This window comes from Strix uralensis, chromosome 10, assembly GCF_047716275.1.
Source record: "Strix uralensis isolate ZFMK-TIS-50842 chromosome 10, bStrUra1, whole genome shotgun sequence".
Classification (NCBI taxonomy): Eukaryota; Metazoa; Chordata; class Aves; order Strigiformes; family Strigidae; genus Strix; species Strix uralensis.
In genome coordinates this window covers 421423-439855 of record NC_133981.1, presented here as the reverse complement: position 1 = coordinate 439855, position 18433 = coordinate 421423, and the positions used below count along the sequence as shown (strand labels likewise).

General features: G+C 37.1%; 1 protein-coding gene across 7 annotated transcripts in view; it reads right to left on the bottom strand.

The window, feature by feature from the left end:
• Positions 1 to 250: 250 nt before the first annotated feature.
• NR2C2 (nuclear receptor subfamily 2 group C member 2) overlaps positions 251 to 18433 on the bottom strand; it is a 45602-nt gene continuing 27419 nt past the window's right edge. For 4 of the 7 annotated variants that reach the window (XM_074878727.1, XM_074878726.1, XM_074878724.1 and 1 more), the window contains 4 exons: positions 18219 to 18358; positions 15217 to 15354; positions 13598 to 13703; positions 1525 to 3788 (listed from right to left, as the gene is read on the bottom strand). In XM_074878727.1, the coding sequence (XP_074734828.1) occupies positions 3587 to 3788; positions 13598 to 13703; positions 15217 to 15354; positions 18219 to 18358 (586 nt within the window). In that variant the 3' untranslated portion in view covers positions 1525 to 3586. Of the gene's footprint in view, positions 1437 to 1524; positions 3789 to 4102; positions 11421 to 13597; positions 13704 to 15216; positions 15355 to 18218; positions 18359 to 18433 lie in introns of those variants that run through there. The other 3 variants (XR_012630195.1, XR_012630194.1, XM_074878725.1) reach the window with 3 other exon arrangements.

Genomic DNA, 18433 nt, shown 5'->3' with positions numbered 1-18433 from the left:
GCGCCGCGGCCCCGCCCGCGCCGCGGCCCCGCCCGCGCCGCGGCCCCGCCCGCGCCGCGGCCCCGCCCGCGCCGCGGCCCCGCCCGCGCCGCGGCCCCGCCCGCGCCGCGGCCCCGCCCGCGCCGCGGCCCCGCCCGCGCCGCGGCCCCGCCCGCGCCGCGGCCCCGCCCGCGCCGCGGCCCCGCCCGCGCCGCGGCCCCGCTGCTGGCGCTTGGCCCCCAGAGCAGGGGGCTCGTTCCCAAGGATGTTCCTACTAAAAGGAAGCCAAACCCACCCCAAACCCAGTATTCGGGAGGCAAAGACACTAAGAAAGGGCAGCGAAAAGTGAGGCACGCAGAGGGATGGCGTTGTGACAGCCGAGGCAGGAGCAGGAACTTGTTATTTAACAGTTTAAGGGGACACGGGGGAGTCGGACCTACATGAAAGGGCTGTCCTGGGGAAAAAAATTAAAGGTTAATCACATGCTTTTTTTTTTTTTTTACTTCATTGCTGTTGCTTCCCTTTCCAGTAACATCCTGATGCAAATTAAATTTCTGAAACATGCTGTTGGCAAGGGGGTTTTGTTTACTTTTTCATTATTACTTAAGCAGCTAAAGAAATATAAAAACCAACTCCATTTAATATATTATTTGGCATGGCATGAATCAATGTACATTTTTGTAACAAGTCAGCTCTGTCAAACACAAAAAATGCATTTTGTGCTCAAGAAAAATTTGCCTGACTCAATGTGTGAGTTTAGGCCATCGGATACAAACGCTCTGACACATTTCCTACATGGAATTCTGTCAACATCTTGACTTGTAACGCCCTTCTGAGCTCCTGTCATTGTTTCTAGATGCTCTATAGATAGAATAGCAAATGCTCTGTTGTGTGGACCCAATTTCAATTGGCAAAGGATCCACCTTTTCACACTTGGGCAACAAAAACTCCTGCTTCACAGTAGGCCATGCATGTTTTTCTTGTAGACAGCTGGATCCTAAAGTCTGATTACCCCCGTTTCTGCTAAGTGAAACTTTTTCAAGTTGTACAGTTTCTAATAGCAGTAACAAGAAATGAACTATCCATCATCTTCTCTATATAAATACACGTTGTGTGCCTCAACCATGTTATAAATAAAATGGAGGTTTGGAACAGAGTCCAAGTTCATTACCTCTGTTATAATATGCATGTGTCAAGGGAACTAAAACAAGAGCCAGTGCATCACCTTAATTTAAAAGCTGGGGAAGAGGAAGATGCTACCAGATAAAAGTAAACATAAAACATTAGCTATTAATAGCTACCTCTCTCCTCAAAAAAAATGAAGAAAAACAGAAAGCTAGAGAAGATGAATTAAAACCTTTAGGAAAAGGTCCTTCTCCTGGAAGTAGCTCCCTGGCATCAGTAAGGTTCATGGGATTTATCTTCTGACTGTAGTGAAGGGAAAACACTGTTTCTCCCTAGAAGATAGTAAATTAAGTATTTAGCTTAGACACCTAATGCTTAAGAAGAAATTAAGTGAACTTAAAAATAAAACTCAGGAATGCATTTATATTTGTAATTCACTTTAATGGTATAAACCTCATTTAGGTAGTAGTATTAAGCCACAACAATATAATGCCACATTTAAACAGCATTTAATAAAATGCATAAGCTAAATCATGCACTGCAATACTCTATATACAAACACAACAATGCAAATTCCTCTTCATGACTGAAGACATTGATTAGATATAAAATTCAGATTAAAAAAAGGAACATGCTATTATTTTTAAAAGCTATCACATAACAATGCTGATTTCACAAAAGAAGCTGTGAGAAATTAACAACTTCTGCAAGGTTTTTAACTTGAAATTAAGATATAATAACATAAACAATTTTTCTAAATTATACTGAACAGAGACTTCCAGAAAATATCCCAAGGAATTAAAAGTAGATGATTCCTTTTATAAAAATTTGCTATTTTTATAGGAGCTCCGAACTGCCTGGTATGCCAAACACATACAACACTTACACAGTGTGCAGTTTTTCAGTTATGAAATTGTTTGAACACTGGCTTGCAATGTATTTTGGAATACAGATTAATTATTAAAAATATTCCTGCACTTAACATTGATTCCATGTGTGAGGAATTTAACATATATGCTCTGTAACTAACATGTTTTCCTCTTAAAGCATATCCTTTTTATTTGAAATTTATTCAGCCTCACTTTTAACCCACAATCATTGAAAATATTTTAAAATGGACCCATGCCTTATTACCATTTATCTAAGATCATTAAAAAAAATGTAATAGAAGCTAGTTATTCAGGGCTGTTAGCTACCTGGCAGTAGGTGTGCTTCTCAGACTTTTTGACTTCTGTGATCAAATACAGAAAGCTGATTTCACATTTCACAGACTATTACAACAGAGCCTTTACTGTCACTTAAATTTGAGCGCATTTTGTCCTTCAGAATACAAACAATTCAAAAGTGTATATAAAACAAATTCACTATTTTAAAATATGTTCTTTTTTCTAAATTCATGTAAACAGATTGTCTTGATCAATACTCCAATTGGCTTTCTAATCTTTAAAAATGTTACTGCAGTACAGTGACATTAATAGACATTCTGGTTTCCATTCAGCCTTGACAGAAGAAAGCAAACATTATTCAAACAGCACTGATTGTCAAGACACCAATGAAGGACCACCTGTCACAGGAATTCCTGCCATTAATTTAAATAATTTTCCTGCTAAAAATCTCAAAAATAAGGTTTGAAATGTTAAAATGGATGTTTTACAATTTTTTCTACATTTGAAACAAAAGCTTACATACACTTACTAAACAGTACAGCAAGAAATACAGAACATTCTTAGCATTTTCCACAGCAAAGACTTCACAAGCAGAGAGCCTGACTCTGAAAGAGACTCGGGGTTTACTTTAAGCATGCAAGAAGCTCACATTATCTTAAGTGGTGTCCGCTCATCTGCTTAAACATACACAAGTCTTTGCCACTCTGAGTACAGAAGATGGAAATAAATGCCCAGAAAATTCCACTTTACCTTTTTAGTATGACAGAAACAAGACTTGCTGAACTACTCCCCTACACAGTCTGTGAAATGATTTTTAAAAAAATAAAAGGTCATAGAAATACTTTACAGAAGGCTTCCTTTGTAACTTGAATCATCAGAAGGGAAAAGGAACAACTACTTACATTTTGATAATTTGTTTGAATATTCCCTACGAGTAATAAATTGTCTTACTGCAAGCCTGATTTCATAAATGCTCCATCCATGTGCCCAGCTCCCATGTGAACCCTGGGCACTTCACACGCAGAGTGCAAGATCCGCATAGGTTACAGTTTTGGGAAGGGACAGGCATGAAAATGGATGTTAGTCTGACAACTTCAATGAACCAACCATCTTTGTTTAGTTTAAGCTAGACAATGAGGAGAATAACTTTGGAAAGTGAATATACAATTAAAATGCATCATGAAAATCCTAAATCAGTCTTGATGCTTGCCAAGAAAGAAACAAACGGCAGCCTCCCTCTTATTTAATTACTACTGTAACAGAAGTGTTTCACTGAACAGAGGACACACAGTCTTTGTTTAACTAACAGTTTGTTTTCATGTTATCATTATGGCAATATAAGTATTGGTTTTTGGAACAGCATCCATTGCATCCTGTTTTGTGTGCTGCAGTTCAATGATAAAGGGCAAATTGTTTTGCTTCCAATTAGCCCCTGCTGAAGGCTTAAAAAAAAAAAAAATCAATCTCTTACCAAGTTTTGCTGCAAAATAAAACTTTACAAAAAGGTCTCTCAGGAGGCTGAAAGAGAATGAATATATATTGAATGCAGGGAAGTATTTTCTATTACTATAGTTATTTATTAATTTATTTTTAACAGACATTATATGCTCAATTAACTATTCACTGGCAGACTTCTACATGTCAAATCAGAAAAGGTGAAGGGAGTAATGTAAAAGCCAGAAAATCCATGGCATATATTTATCAGTTCTGAACAGAAAATACTAAATTCAGGCTGGGTTCAGAAAAAGGTACAAAGCTCTGAAATTCGTGAGGATTCACCTGATTAAGTGAGGCTTAGTTGGGCTAAGAAATGAAAACTAGGAAGCTCTGGATTAGCAAATCAATGAAAAGCTTTAACATACAGAAAGGTATGAATACATGACTACATATCTGTACATATATACATACACTACACACTTTCTATACACTGTACATAATATATTTAGACAGATAGGTATAAACATATACATTCATACACACATACATACAACTATGTACATATGCATTAGCTGCTCGAGTGAGTTTTAGGATTGGACATGCAGAAATGCACAATGGTGGGAGGCACAAAATAAAGACATGTAAAACTATCAAAACCTTTAAAAAGAAGGAAAACAGGCATGAATTTAACAATAATAAGCCATTTTCAAAACATCTGTGTAACTCAGAGGACAAAACAGGCTGTGGGAATTATGGAACATTATGACAGTATTATCTGCGATGAACTTCACATGACTTCACAACAAAATGGTCAGTAATAAGGTAATTCTTGGGTGTGATGCTTTCCAAGTCTAATATATTTAGACTTTTTATAATTAGACATTTAAACTTTATGAAGAATTTTACTTTAACTGCGACTTCAGTATAAATAATGTTCTAATCCTTTTTGCACAAGTAATTTCCCATATATCTTGATAACATTGATTGCAGCAGAAGTAGGGTTGTAGCATTATCTACAAGAGGAGTTATGGCATTTTTCATCAAACAATAAGCCTGAACTTGGTTCAGGGGAATTTACTGTTAAAATAACTCAGCAACTTTAGAATGAAAGTAAATGTTTTCATTTTCTCCCCTTTGCCATGCCCCCTTGGTCATTTTTCATATAGAGCTGTTTTTAAAACTAATTTTCTGTCATTCAAGATCCAGTCGATGCTGGCAGTTTGTCCTTCCTCAGACCCTTACTCTCCTGTACGGGGTGAACACAGCCTCATTCTATTGATTCTCCCTGGACAGACGGAGGCATTAGGACTGCAGATGTTGTGTGCTGCTCTCACAGCTGGCCCGTGCTTATCGTCAGAGCAAACCACTACGGCAGCTGTTCTGATGTATGGAAATGTGGCAAACTACTGGGACACATGGGAACCTACTTGTTGTTTGCCTGGTACTTCTGATTTTTCTCTTATGGGCAAGAGTAGATAAAGAAGAACCAACCTACCCCGCTTTTGCACTCTAAAGAGTAATTGAAGGAGAGGAGAGGGATTTCAAATAGAAAAACAACACTTTAATCCTATTGGTTTTTCTTTTCAGAGTGATACCATCCTGCAGGTATTTGCTGATGCACCTGTGTATGCCTGACTGACCTGTTCTACTGCTCCTACCACCCAATTCAAACACGGTCCCTGACTGGTGCCGTTACTGCATAAAGCTTCCATTACTGCTGCGTTGGCAGTATTTTCAGCTAGGTAATTTCCAGTTCCCTTCTCCTGGCTAAACTGTATTCCTGATACCCTTGCTACTCATGCTATTTGGTGCTTTTAAAATTATCCCTTACTAATTAAACAGCAGGTAATCAGGGAAGAATCCTAACTACCCTCTTAGCCTTAATGGGCAGGAAGATGTACTGACATCGTCAGCATCTTGGATGAAATCATTCAGGAATCTGTGAAAGTCCCATGTACTACACACAACAACGAAAACACCAGCATGTTTTACAGTCTCTGCCAAAGAAACAGAGTCAGGAAACTGGTTTCCCCGGGAAGCTTCAGCCCTGACTTGTTTTCCCTATCACACCTCAGAACATGCCCTTTGCCAAAGGGTGCTCTCATGGTAACTCAGCAGAGCCAGCTGTACTCAGCACAGAAATCTGAGTCCCTGCTGTTCACTAGAGGCATCACAGCTGCCCCGGGGCCAAGTGCTTCAGGTGATGGTAAAAAGAGACTTGGGAAATGGTACCAAGTAATCAGTGGTGACTAACAACAGTTTCTTGCCCAGGAGTGCTCTGAAAACTAAGCCTCCTTAATAATCTTAACATTTTAAGGCTGCTAAAATGAAGGCGTGTATGATCTCTTTGAAGGATCTCTCTTTGCAGATTATTTTTAACTCTTCTACCAGTTCAGTGCCAGAGTAACTCCACTGGCACGAAAAGCATTGTATCTAATTTACAAGCAACGTAAATAGGCAGAGAAAGATGACTTCTGCACACAGTCTTAGTTCTGTCTCTTTAGTCCAATATAAGTAAATTAAGGGAAGAAAAGCAATATACTTTCTTGGTCTTGTCACAAATAGAATAAAAATCATTATTACAAAGATAACCCAGAATGCTCCTACACAGTTATTGATCATTGTTCTATTTATCTACAAAACTCAAATCCAGTTCCTTCTCAAAAGAGTTGGAAAACAAATGAAGCTTGTTACCTCTCCCTGCATGCCCCAGTTTCAGTCAGCACAGAATTCCAACATTAGTCTGAATGAATTAGTACCAGTATACACATGTACTCAAGTTCAGATAGATCTAATCAGATAGTTTGTCACTATATTTTTACTAATTTCAAGAGCACCAGAAACAGGACCTCAAAAATTCTGGAGAGTGAATTTTAGGCACTAAGTAGAGCTTCGGTGAGATGTCAGGTTTCTCAGAATCACTTTCAGACTGTGATCCTTTGACTCCTAGTTCTGTAAACACAAGTTTGGCATTGAAATTTGGCCTTTATGAAAACAAGCTATTTCCATACTTAAAACCAAGAAATAGTTTTTTAATAATTGTCAAAATAATAAAAAACTCTCCTATCCCACATTCATAAGAAAAAGTTTGCACTTGCAAAGAAGAAACAAAATGAAACTAATTTAAAAGTAAAGCTAGTAAGATTAGCCTGTCACCATCTTCCAGTTACTGGCAGGGGGGATGAAACAAACCTCAGAAATTACAAGAATTACATCAGCATTGTAGTATTTTCTGCAGAGATAGTTTAAACCTTGCGTGAGTCTGCAGCTGTATGGTGTACATTGTTCTACCTTCATTATGGTAGAATGGCCTGAAAGCCCAATCACCAGAAGACGCTGAAAATAATGACGAACGTTAACATAGAGCAAGAACAACTTTGTGAGGCCCATTTTCCTCAGATGTGCCTTTTTCTATTGCTACCAAAGCAACACTTAAACTGTTGGCAGAAAGAATCCCTTCATCAGTTCTGTGCCTCTCGAACATCCATCTTCTATGGATGGACATACAAGGTAAAGAAAAAGATTTATCTGCATGAGCTAAAATAGCTTCACTACTAGACTACACCAAGATCAGCTTCACTGCTCGATAGGCCAGAGGGTCGTGCTGCCATCGAGAGGGACTGCAACAGGCTGGAAAAATGGGCTGACAAGAACTTCATGAAGTTCAAAGTCCTGCCCCTGGAGCGGAACAACCAGGGGCCACCCAGCTGGGGCCACCTGGCTGGAAAGCAGCTCAGCAGAAATGGGCCCGGGGGTGCCAGTGGACAACACATTGACTGTGACCCAGCAACGTCCCCTTGCTGCAGCGAAGGCTGATGGCACCCCGGGCTGCGTTAGGCAAAGCGCTGCCAGCAGGTCGAGGGAGGGGATCCTTCCCCTCTGCTTGGCACTGGTGAGGCCACACCGGGAGTGCTGTGTCCGGTGCTGGGCTCCCCAGTACAAGAGAGACAGGGACATACTGGAGAGACCACGCAGGTGATGAAGGGACTGGAGCACCTCACAGCTGAGGAGAGGCTGAGAGAGCTGTGACTGTTCAGCCTGGAGAAGGGAAGGCTCAGGGGGGATCTCATCAATGGGTATAAATACCCGAAGGGAGGGTACAAAGATGGAGCCAGGCTCTTCTCGGTGGTGCCCAGTGACAGCACCAGGGGCAGTGGGCACAACCTGGAACACAGGGGGTTCTCTCAAACATCAGGAGACACTTCCTCCCTGTGAGGGTGACCGAGCGCTGGCGCAGGTTGCCCAGGGAGGTTGTGGAGTCTCCCTCCTTGGAGATATTCAGAAGCTGCTGGACACGGTCCTGGCCAGCTGGCTGTAAGTGGCCCTGGCTGAGCAGAGTGATTGGACCAGATGACCTTCAGAGGTCCCTTCCAACCTCAGCTGTTCTGTGATTACACTTGAAATTTAGCGCAAAGGAACCCTACTGCACTGGAGAAGACAGTTTACAGTTTTATATGACAGTGTTTTAAGTGATCCCTTTCAGTGGCTCTCCATCATATGCCAAATCTTTGGCTTATTTTTATGACAGCCCTTGAGCAGCATGTTAGAAAGAAGTGTTACGTTATCACATCTGTCTTATTATTTATAGATAATACTCAAATATGCAAAACATTTTAGATTCTGGATATTCCTTGAGCTCTAGGATCTGCCATCTGCTGTCCAAATTTCTACCATCAAAACTGTTAGTCTTGGAATCAAAACAGTGTATAGTTAGAGAAAATGCTTTTTGTTAATGGCATAAGGACTAAATTAGCCTGGTCCTGACTAATGCAACCCAGCAAATCATGCTGATGGTGCTATACAGAGACAGATTTTATAGTTTTTAGGTGGCAATACCAGAATCTTAAGTATTTCATCATTAAATGCATGCACAATAAATAAACCCTAGATATGGATTGCATTGTTGTTACTTCATTTACACAAATTAGTGTTTTATCCCTGAAGTCCAGGAAACTATTTGCAGAGTAAGTGACTACCAGATATGGATCAAGGATATTGTTATGTGGCCTTGCATTTGCAGGGAGTGTAGTTTATTTGTAAACAGAGCTGCATGATATTTACCATTTTGATTTAGAAATATAATACAATGCATATATTTTATTTCATGCAATCCCTCTGTTCCCAAAACACTGTAGTGGCTTTATTTTGTTCCCTGAACTGTTATGCTCAGAGCACAAGTAAGGAATATTTGGAAAACAAATTTTTGCACAGAAAATGAGGGCCTTTTACTTGAAAAATTGGAAGTTGAAATGATGAAATCATGAAAAAGCCATCTGGTGTGTATTCAAATTTGAGAAAAGATTCCAATGGCTAGTTTTTGTGCTAAGGAATATTTCATTTGTCACTAACAATGCTTACATGATTTTTACAAAATACTGAAAGCAAATTAAACTGCATAATCTTTTTTCCAGTGAAAAATATCACTATAGTTCAGTGCATACTGCTTTTAGAACAACAATGACATAACCCAATAAAATTTTAACAAAAATGGCCACAACTCTTTCTAAGGCAGCTACTTCTGATGTTGTTAATATCACAATTAATTTTTAAGTCATATATCCTTAAAACAGGGACTGTGAATCGGAAGTGCTGGCACAATCACACAAGAAGTTACACTGCAATAAAACAGCTAGTACAAAATTCTGCATTCCAGTTGACTTAACATTCAGAGTGCGGACCTTCCATCACATTAAAAATATGAAAATTTCATTTGCTATAGCAAAAGCCAAGATAAATGAAAGTGCAATATTACAAATCTCTGCATGTATACTGGACTCTTTGTAACACCCTTTTGAGAAAAGAAGATTCTGAATGCTGTAACAATGGTAACTGTAGAAGACATGAATGCATCCAGAAGCTAAAATTAAACAGCCTTCTGTGTCACAATGAGTGCTACAAACGGAGCCTCCTAATGAAAATGAAGTATACCAGGTCAGGACTTTTTATTACATCAGAAGCCTCATCTAGAGCTGCTTAAGGTCTTTTGGCTACAATTCAGACCCTTAAAAGACACAAACACCAACCTGGTTGGTGTTTCTAAATAAATGTCAATAACAGAACTAAAACAAAAGTGCTGAACTTATCATCAGATTTTTGTCACATAAAAACACCTAAGTAGAAAATGCCTCTACCATACAGATAATTAAAATAATTGATGCATCTAATGAGCCAGGATCAGATGAAGGTATTAATTGCGGTGATTTTTTTTAAACTTTGATTGAGATATTTAATGTCAATAATAATAAATTATACTAAAATGAAAGCAACACTAGCAGCTAATGGGCAATACTAGAAGACATGTCAATGGCTCATCACTCTAGACAATTAAAAAGTAGTTAATTTCATAACACTGTGGTGTATCAGTCATTAACTGCAATTGTACACGACTGACTGTGAATTCAAACTGTATTTCAGTTTCAAACTGAGTCACAGGAGGGCTGAGAGCACTGCAAAACTGGGAGTGCTCAGTCAGGGAGGGGTGGGAGGAGGGGAGAAATAAAGTAAGAGAGCTTTGGAATATCCTCCTGCTTACAGCCAGAGGTTCTACACATTTCAGGGTTTACATTGTACCTCTGGCTGGATGAAGAGGGTGTTTAGGAGTACAGAGAGGAGGAGTAAATTTGGAAGTACAAAGAGCATACTCAAAGAGCATCACACAGCTCTACCTGAAAATTACTCTTCTTCCAGTTAATGACTGATTTTCCCCACAATCAAAACGTTTCCTATTAGAGTAACATTTGTCATGACTGTGTTGGTCTGAACAGAAACTTTAAGGAACCTCAATATTTCATCATTACTGTGGCAAGAAACACATTTTTTTCTCCTAGTTTGGGTAATTCCTGTAGCATGTAATAGTCACTACCACTGCATCATACTGTGATTTACAACTGCACTAATTTAACAGTATCGTTTCATATAATGTGGATAGCTGATTGAAGAATCCACATTAATATTTCATGCATAACATAAGAGCAAGTGACTTTTTGTAGAATAAATGATTGTCTCCTACATTTTCACAGAAATCACGAGCATTTTGACTACAGACATACGCAATTTTTTTCATTTTCCATACTCATAAGCAGGATGTTGATGACGTTTGTCACTTTGACAAGAAGTGCTTACAAAGTGCTAGTATTATACCCTGGCATTTATTAGATATTAATTCCAAGGATATTTTTAAATATATACATACTGTTCTTTTTAAAGTAATTTTATTACTAATCTCTGATATTATAAAACTCTATTTTTAACCACTGGTAATTTCTAAATACAAAGCACGTGAAAAGTATGTTCTGTAATCTATAGCCTTTTAAATGAAAGGCATCAAAAATATTCCTTGTGGCAGAAAAGGTCCTATAACAGGTCTCCTTAATAGCTGCTTAAATTTTGTCAATGTCAGCAAACAGACAAGGACAAATCTGACAGGAAACTGGTAACAAGTTGGAAATATCTGTACATACCAAAATGCTATTCTTTTAACTTCGTAATTGTACGTTTTTATGAAAATTACTTCAATCCATCAAATTGTGCTGTTCCCACTATGCAGATGTGCCAGTTATTTGACCATTATATTCTGCTGTTTCCATTTTGAGAATGTAGGGGATTATGCTGTCAATGGGAACATTTCCAATGAGACCAGTAAAAAATAGTTCCTCGGTAATGCTAGAGCTCATCAGCCTAAGTGCTGGCAGGCGAACTAGAATCCGGGCTAGCCTGAAAAAGAAGTTCAGTGGATTATAAATACATATAATACCAGTTTAAAATACTCTGTGGCTGAAGAGTTAGATCTGCTTTTATTATTACCATAACTCATGAATGGGAGTAAAGAAGGAATTTAAGCTAATTGAGCTACCATAAAGAGCAGTTACTTTTCTATCTTGCATGGGAAATGAAAAGCCACCATCTTTCTTTGTGGTTTTCCAGTGAAAAGGACATATTAATGCCCTTTGTAGATACAATGTGTATGCACAAACACACATTTCTCCTGGTCTGCTTTTGAAATTCCCAGCTCTGGAAGTACTTCATAGTTCAGGACAATGCTGAGACTAATAATTTTCATACTGACTAGTGAAAATATTTGCACAATTTTAAGAAAAAAACGCTTAATTAAAATTTAAACCATAAACAGCATAGTCCTGAGTTGCCTAGCAACTTAATGACAAACGAGATAGCAAGAATGGGTCTGGATATGTATAAAAGGAAGTTAAGAGAATCTGCTTCTGATGAGAAAATGAATTTGTAGAGGTGTGTTGTCACTCATACATATTGCCAAATGCTGTGGGTTTTTATGTACCGGGATGTTAACAGACATCCAATATAATGAAGTGATTGTATTGAATTGCTGGACTTTCAATGCATTTGAAATTTAGGACAGTAATGAAAGCATATCTGCTTTCATTCATATGGCAGATGTACATCACAAACCAAACAAATTTCCTGAACCAGAGCTGTGTAATAGCAAACCTTAGGCGGCACTGAACACAGACCTCTGGAAAATGATTAAGTATCTATGGAGAAAATATACAAGGTCTGTTCTGGTAATATATCATATCCTGTAAACTTAAGGGGAAAACTGCAAAGAGATTCAAGCTATGCTGCTGGTTTTTGTGAAAATTTTAACACTTGTGCTTCTATCTCAATTTGTGCCAGCATTCAGTTGCTCAGAAATAATCAGGTTTGTACTCTAAACTTATCTATGGGTGAGCATGGGGATACAGACACTATCAATTAAAGTACAGGACACTGTTTGGGAAATGTAACTCTAATTTCCTTCCTTAAGTCACTATTAAGAGGAGTAAGTATATGTAACAAATTCTGAATTTCTTTTTATGGCAGATATCCAGCATCAAACCAGAATAATTGAACTGTATACAGAAGAATGTGGGATTTGAGGATATTTCTGAGGTAGAGAATCCATCTTCACTGCACCTGACTGGGAATCCTGATGCCCTTTCTGTTGCCCCACACAATGTTAACTGTAAGATCAGTGCAGAAAACAGTTTCTAAGATGGGAAAAGCTCTCTTTTACAGGCTTTTTGTTTGTGTTTTGTTTTTTTTAAACTTATACTACACTCAGACCTTGCTTAAATATATGGGATTGCATGCTTCTTTACATGGGGATACCTTTCACAGTAAAAGATAGTATGTTCTAGGATATATTGATAAACAAAAGTTAAAATTTCCCTTGTAGTGCAGAGGATCATTGTGTTGATTAAATTTAAAATAGTTTTGATAGAGATTATTAGAAAATAGGATAATTATTTCCAGCAAGTAAGAAACAGGAACAGTTGAGAAGTGGGGAAAAAAAAAAAAAAGATACTTTAAAAGAGAAGTCCAGAAGTCCTTGGAAATTTAAAAAAAACGAAGGAGAAAATAAGCAGGATGTGAGAATTTCTTGTAAAGAGAAACTTAAGAGTTGGTTACTGTTCCCCACATGTAATCCTTATTTTTTCAAGGTTTATAAACTGTGAGTTTTGTTACTTTTCTGCATATGTAACTTGACAAACATTGAAAGGATGATAATCACCTTTTATTATCTCAAAGCCTCTTTGACAACTTTGAATTAAAGAAATTTGAGGCAGTTATTCTTAGACTTCTAATAAAGTAAGTCTTTTTACTTTTCTAAATATGGCAATAAGACTCTCAAAAAAACAAACTCAAAAAAAAGTACTCAAGTTTAATTTATATGGAAGAAGCTAAACAGCTGTTCTTACTTCTACCTATCTTTAAACAAACCTGCTTGCTTTTATGAACAAGGTTCTAGTTCTTTCTTGTCAATAGTCAGAAAAGAACAGATGTCAAAAAGGAAATTTGTACATCAATTATGTTATTTTGCACTTTTGCCAGCTGCAGTCCACAACATTACTTTGGGTACTATAGACAATAAATACCTATAAGTATCTTCTGGATAGGTTTTTTGTACATAGTCCTGCAATTCCATCTGTGCCTTCTCCTGGAATTTTTCTATTTGGGTTGAACTGGTCAGACCAGGGTGATCTAAAGAAACAAAACATTTCTGTATGTCGATTGTTTCCCTATACATTGTGAAATATATGTAGTTATAAGATTCTTGCATTTAATTCAATTTAAATATTTCTCTTGTATTGTGATGTTTAACATGTTAGCTGTATAAAGGAAACCACTCAACATTTGCTTCCTGGCTTCAGAATCAGGTTGCTCACTTTTCTCTCTATAGTTGTGTGTGTCCACAAGAAAGTGGAAGAAGATTAAGCCTGTAGTTATGTACCAGGCAATGACACTCCTAGTTTATGTTTCTAACCTTGCTTTTTAAAATGTGTTTGTCTGATTTTGACTAACTATGCTGACTGAGCGGTATCTAGGATTGTTTTCTTGACAGATCAATTTCTTGACCTTCCTAAGTCTGTGTCATGTTTTAATTCCAGTTGGCTCAGCTCCTCAAAGGCAGTCACATGATCAGAAAAACCCAAAATACCACATATCTGACTATGCCCAAATATCTTCAGTGTCGTGTTCAAACTGCTCTTCCCTTGAAATGGGACAGAGCTAGCTTGAATTTGGAGAGTTTCTTGCTCCTACAACTTGAATAAAAACCCTGATAAAGCTAACCCTAATGGTACAATCTGCAAAAACCAAAAGCAAATTTTAGGGCACTAGTATCTTCTAATTAAAGTAAGTTTTATTACAAAGAGAAAAATAATATAAATGGAAAAAAAAATAACAACACCCCTGACAACAAGTTACTCCTTTTCTTTGTATTTTGCTAAATTCAAAGTGGTAAACACATTTGAATTAAAGTAAATAATTTACATTTCTGAGCAAGAGTTTCCCTTTCATTTAAGTCTATCAACAGTTTTAAATTAACCTTTCTGTGTCCTAGGAACATTTCTCCATCTTCCCATTTCTTTAGTGTCCTTACGTTATTATTCCAGAAAATCTCAAGTGTCTTCTTGGAGTAAATCCTCATATCTCATAAACACTGTTGATCATGCTTTAGTTGTCTGCTGTCATTTTTTTTTTTTGGTAACAAATCGAAGACAGCCTGTTTACATTTAGGTTTGGAGATTTTGTGGAAGCTCCATGTAAAATACAGTGGTATTTCTGCTCATGTTTCAGTGATTCCTCTTATGAGTGCATTAAAAATATTAAAATTGAAGTCAGTTTCTTTTTGTCACTGTGTGAATGTATTTCCCCTAATCCTTCCTGCTATTTACTTCACTAATATTGCTAGTACACATCCCAGAAAACTTAGTACTCGTAGATTCTCACCTGAAGGTAACTGAGAGTCTAGTCTAAGGCAAGTGTACAGAAAGTACCTGATATATTGAAACTGTAAATAACATGGATATGTTGCTCCAAATTTATTTTTAAAACACATAATGTTTGTGATCAATCATTATGGAACAATCATTTTATCTACAGCTTAACATATCAGTCTCATCTCAAGACATTAGTCTCATTTAAAAAATTGCTAAAATATTAACATATGAATGCTTATTATTTGAAAAGACATGGTTACTAAATTCCTTACCAGGGCTAAAGAGGACTATAGCTTTAAGGTATGCATATTCATATCCATCAATATCAAGCTTGGCCATGCTGTTACAGAACTCCTGAAGTTTCCAGATGTGTTCCATGACTTGCTTTATTCTGTCTCCAGAAAGTTTATCTACAAAAAGATATTGCATACTATTTCACGTGAGCTCAAGTACATCTGATATATTCACCATTATCTTTTTATAAAACAAGTGACGTTTTAAAGTCTTTTGTGTCATTTGCTATCTTAAAACCACTTAACATGTAAGAATAGCCTGAATAATTATGGAAGTGAAGATTTATAAAGTTGAGTCAGACACAGGGCTAGCAGTTAACTCTTTTGCATAATTTTGCCAGTACAGCATGATCTGCAACACCAGTCTTATTCTGGTGCACTGTTCTGAGCAGAGAGTCTCAAATTATAGTGAATTATTCTACAAATGGCTAGAGTGATTCTGGCAATGAACAGAAGCACAAAACAAATGCTATCACGCAATCCCAATTTTAAATTCAAACAGCTTTTCCAAAACTTAATGCAAGAGCAGTAATAACAGCGCTATGTTTTCCTCTATCTGACTTTAGAAGTGAATTTTTCATTTACTGTGCTAAATAGTCTTTTTTCCTTTTGATGAGGTAGATTCACTTAAATGCATGTACACACATTCTTTGATCATTTGAAATATCACGTTCCTTATGTTGGCTTCATATTCTTTCTTAAAATGTTGATTTTAAAAAAAATCTTATATGATTTGTTACAATTGAGTGGTATTAGCTGCTCAGCTAGGGAGGGAGAGACTTCTGTTTTGGTAAATATACCTTCTCTCTGACTGCATTTCTGCAGACTAGTCAAAGAATGAAAACCTTAGAGATTACATTAGGACAAATCTTTGAATATATAATTACTATTATCAAACTTCAGAGATAAGTCAATTCACAAGAGATAAAACTTTTTCTTGAGAAACACATTAGAATTATTTTATTCCAGCCACGATCTCTAACGCTAATATTTCATATCATTGTAACTTAAATATTTTACCTTTGTCTGTATAGCTAATATTGTATATGATTGCTTAGACCCATGTGCCTTAAACTGAATCTTTGATGTAATTTATGATTATTTTACATATTTTTTGAAACCACAATAAAAAGATTCAACAGAAGAAACATTTTTTGCACAATGTCTTGAAATAAGAATGAAAGCATAATCTAAATTTCTAAATACATGAATTGTGATAATGAGTTTTTAGTTACTCAAGATGGATCAAGATAGACATGATGTAATGGTTTTATTTCAATATTAAGTAGGAAACAATGGTACAGAAATACTCAGGAAAAGTGAAATTTAATTCCAGAGTTTTCAAATAGCCTCATCACTAATATGCTTCCTAGATAAAGTTCTGAAATTTCTTCCCTTTGTTTTGAATTTTAAAGTTATAATACACAATATGGTTACTTTGCAGAATAAATAAATAAAACAAATCATCAACAAATCATAGTAAACCAAATAATCCTGTTTTCTTGGCCAGTCTCAGATAACATGGTATGACTGGCAATACAGGTTGTAAAACAAATTTATTTTTTCTTTTTTGAGACATGGGAACAGAAGTAGATCCAGCTTAAGGCTGTAGTAGCCCACCACTTACTCCACCACAAACTCATTGCCAGGGTTTAGGTAGAATAGGTAGAACAGACAGCTCTATTCTGAACAGAGATACAACTAAAAACCTAACTCTGTGCAGAACATACAATGTGCACATTTCCCTATTGGTCTTTAAAACTCTCGCCCTTCTCTCTGTGCAGGAAAGGAACATCAGTTTGTTTTATTTTCAGGGCTGTCCAGGCTCTCTTAAATTACAAAAAAACCGCCCCAACGCGCCCCTCCCCTCCTTCATTATGAAAGCATACTATCCATTTATGAATCAAATTTCTGTCTAATTTACTTTATCATAATGAATTTAATAAAGTAGATTAAGATAAATACTAGGACTGAAGGATATTAAACATATTATCTTCTTTTTTATATTTTATAATTCTATAATCAAGTTTTACTCTCCTCAGTAAAAGCCTATTTTCCAATTTTTGCTGTATGCACAATAATGGCACCACAAAAATAATCAAATGAATCAGTACCAAATTGTATTCTGCAACTACTTTTAACTCACATTGAAATTTAAGCTAGTTTTCATGTAATATGCTGTGATTGCAGAGTTTAAAGCTGCTAGTATTGGTTTTTTCCTCCTATTAAAAAAGGAATGTTATTTTCACGCTAATTAATCATATTGATTGGGAGCAGCATCCTTGAAGAATGAAAAAAAAGCAACCATTACAGATTATCATGTATTCTAGATAGTCATCATTATCAACAAGCCAACACTGAATTAAAAAATAAAGTTGCATATATCTTCTCAAGAGTTTTAAGAAAACAGGTTGTTTAATGCTTCAGAGGGTACTTCAAAATACATTAATCATTACTGCATTATAGCAGCATCCAAAACCATTATGCTTGCAAGAATATACTTGTTGTGATACTTGGGAAATGCTATAGTTTTATACTGCAAAGAGGAAAAGGAAAGTTCTGGAAGGAAAATAATCTGGTGTGGTTTGGAAGAAGACGTCATTATTCTAAGAAGGAAAAAAAAAAAAAAAATCGCATCTGGATGGGAGGAAAGCTCTGTGAGCACACCCAACTTTAGGATATACTTGTCTTTCTCTGTACTGCCATCAGATGTGGAAGACAGGAGAATAAGTCCCCCAGCCTTATGCCTGTTTCTTCTATGGGCACTTCTATCCCACAGAGATCTCCACGAGGTCAGTGTAACAAACCTGGCAGATCACCAGAGGAAAGGTAATTATGCAAGAGAAGGCTTCTCCTTGCCCTGGGTCCGGGGGAACAATTCTGCCACTGATGAGGAAGCACCTCGTGGGAAATGCTATGCAAACATCCCTGCAGCGTTGACAGGACTGAACATGTCTAAGAATCACACACTGAGAACATACCTTCCTGTATGCTGTTCTGGAGGTGGTTGACAATGGCTGCGAGGATGGTGGACAGACTCATCACCTGTGCACACTGTGCTAGGCCCAAGGTAAACAGCTCATTCCAGCAGGCACGCACAAGGCTGGTATTACAGTCCTGCCTGTAGGCAACAATCAATCAGACAACTGTAGGTAGGTTTCATATCAGGTTGGTATTACCCTATGTGTAATTATAT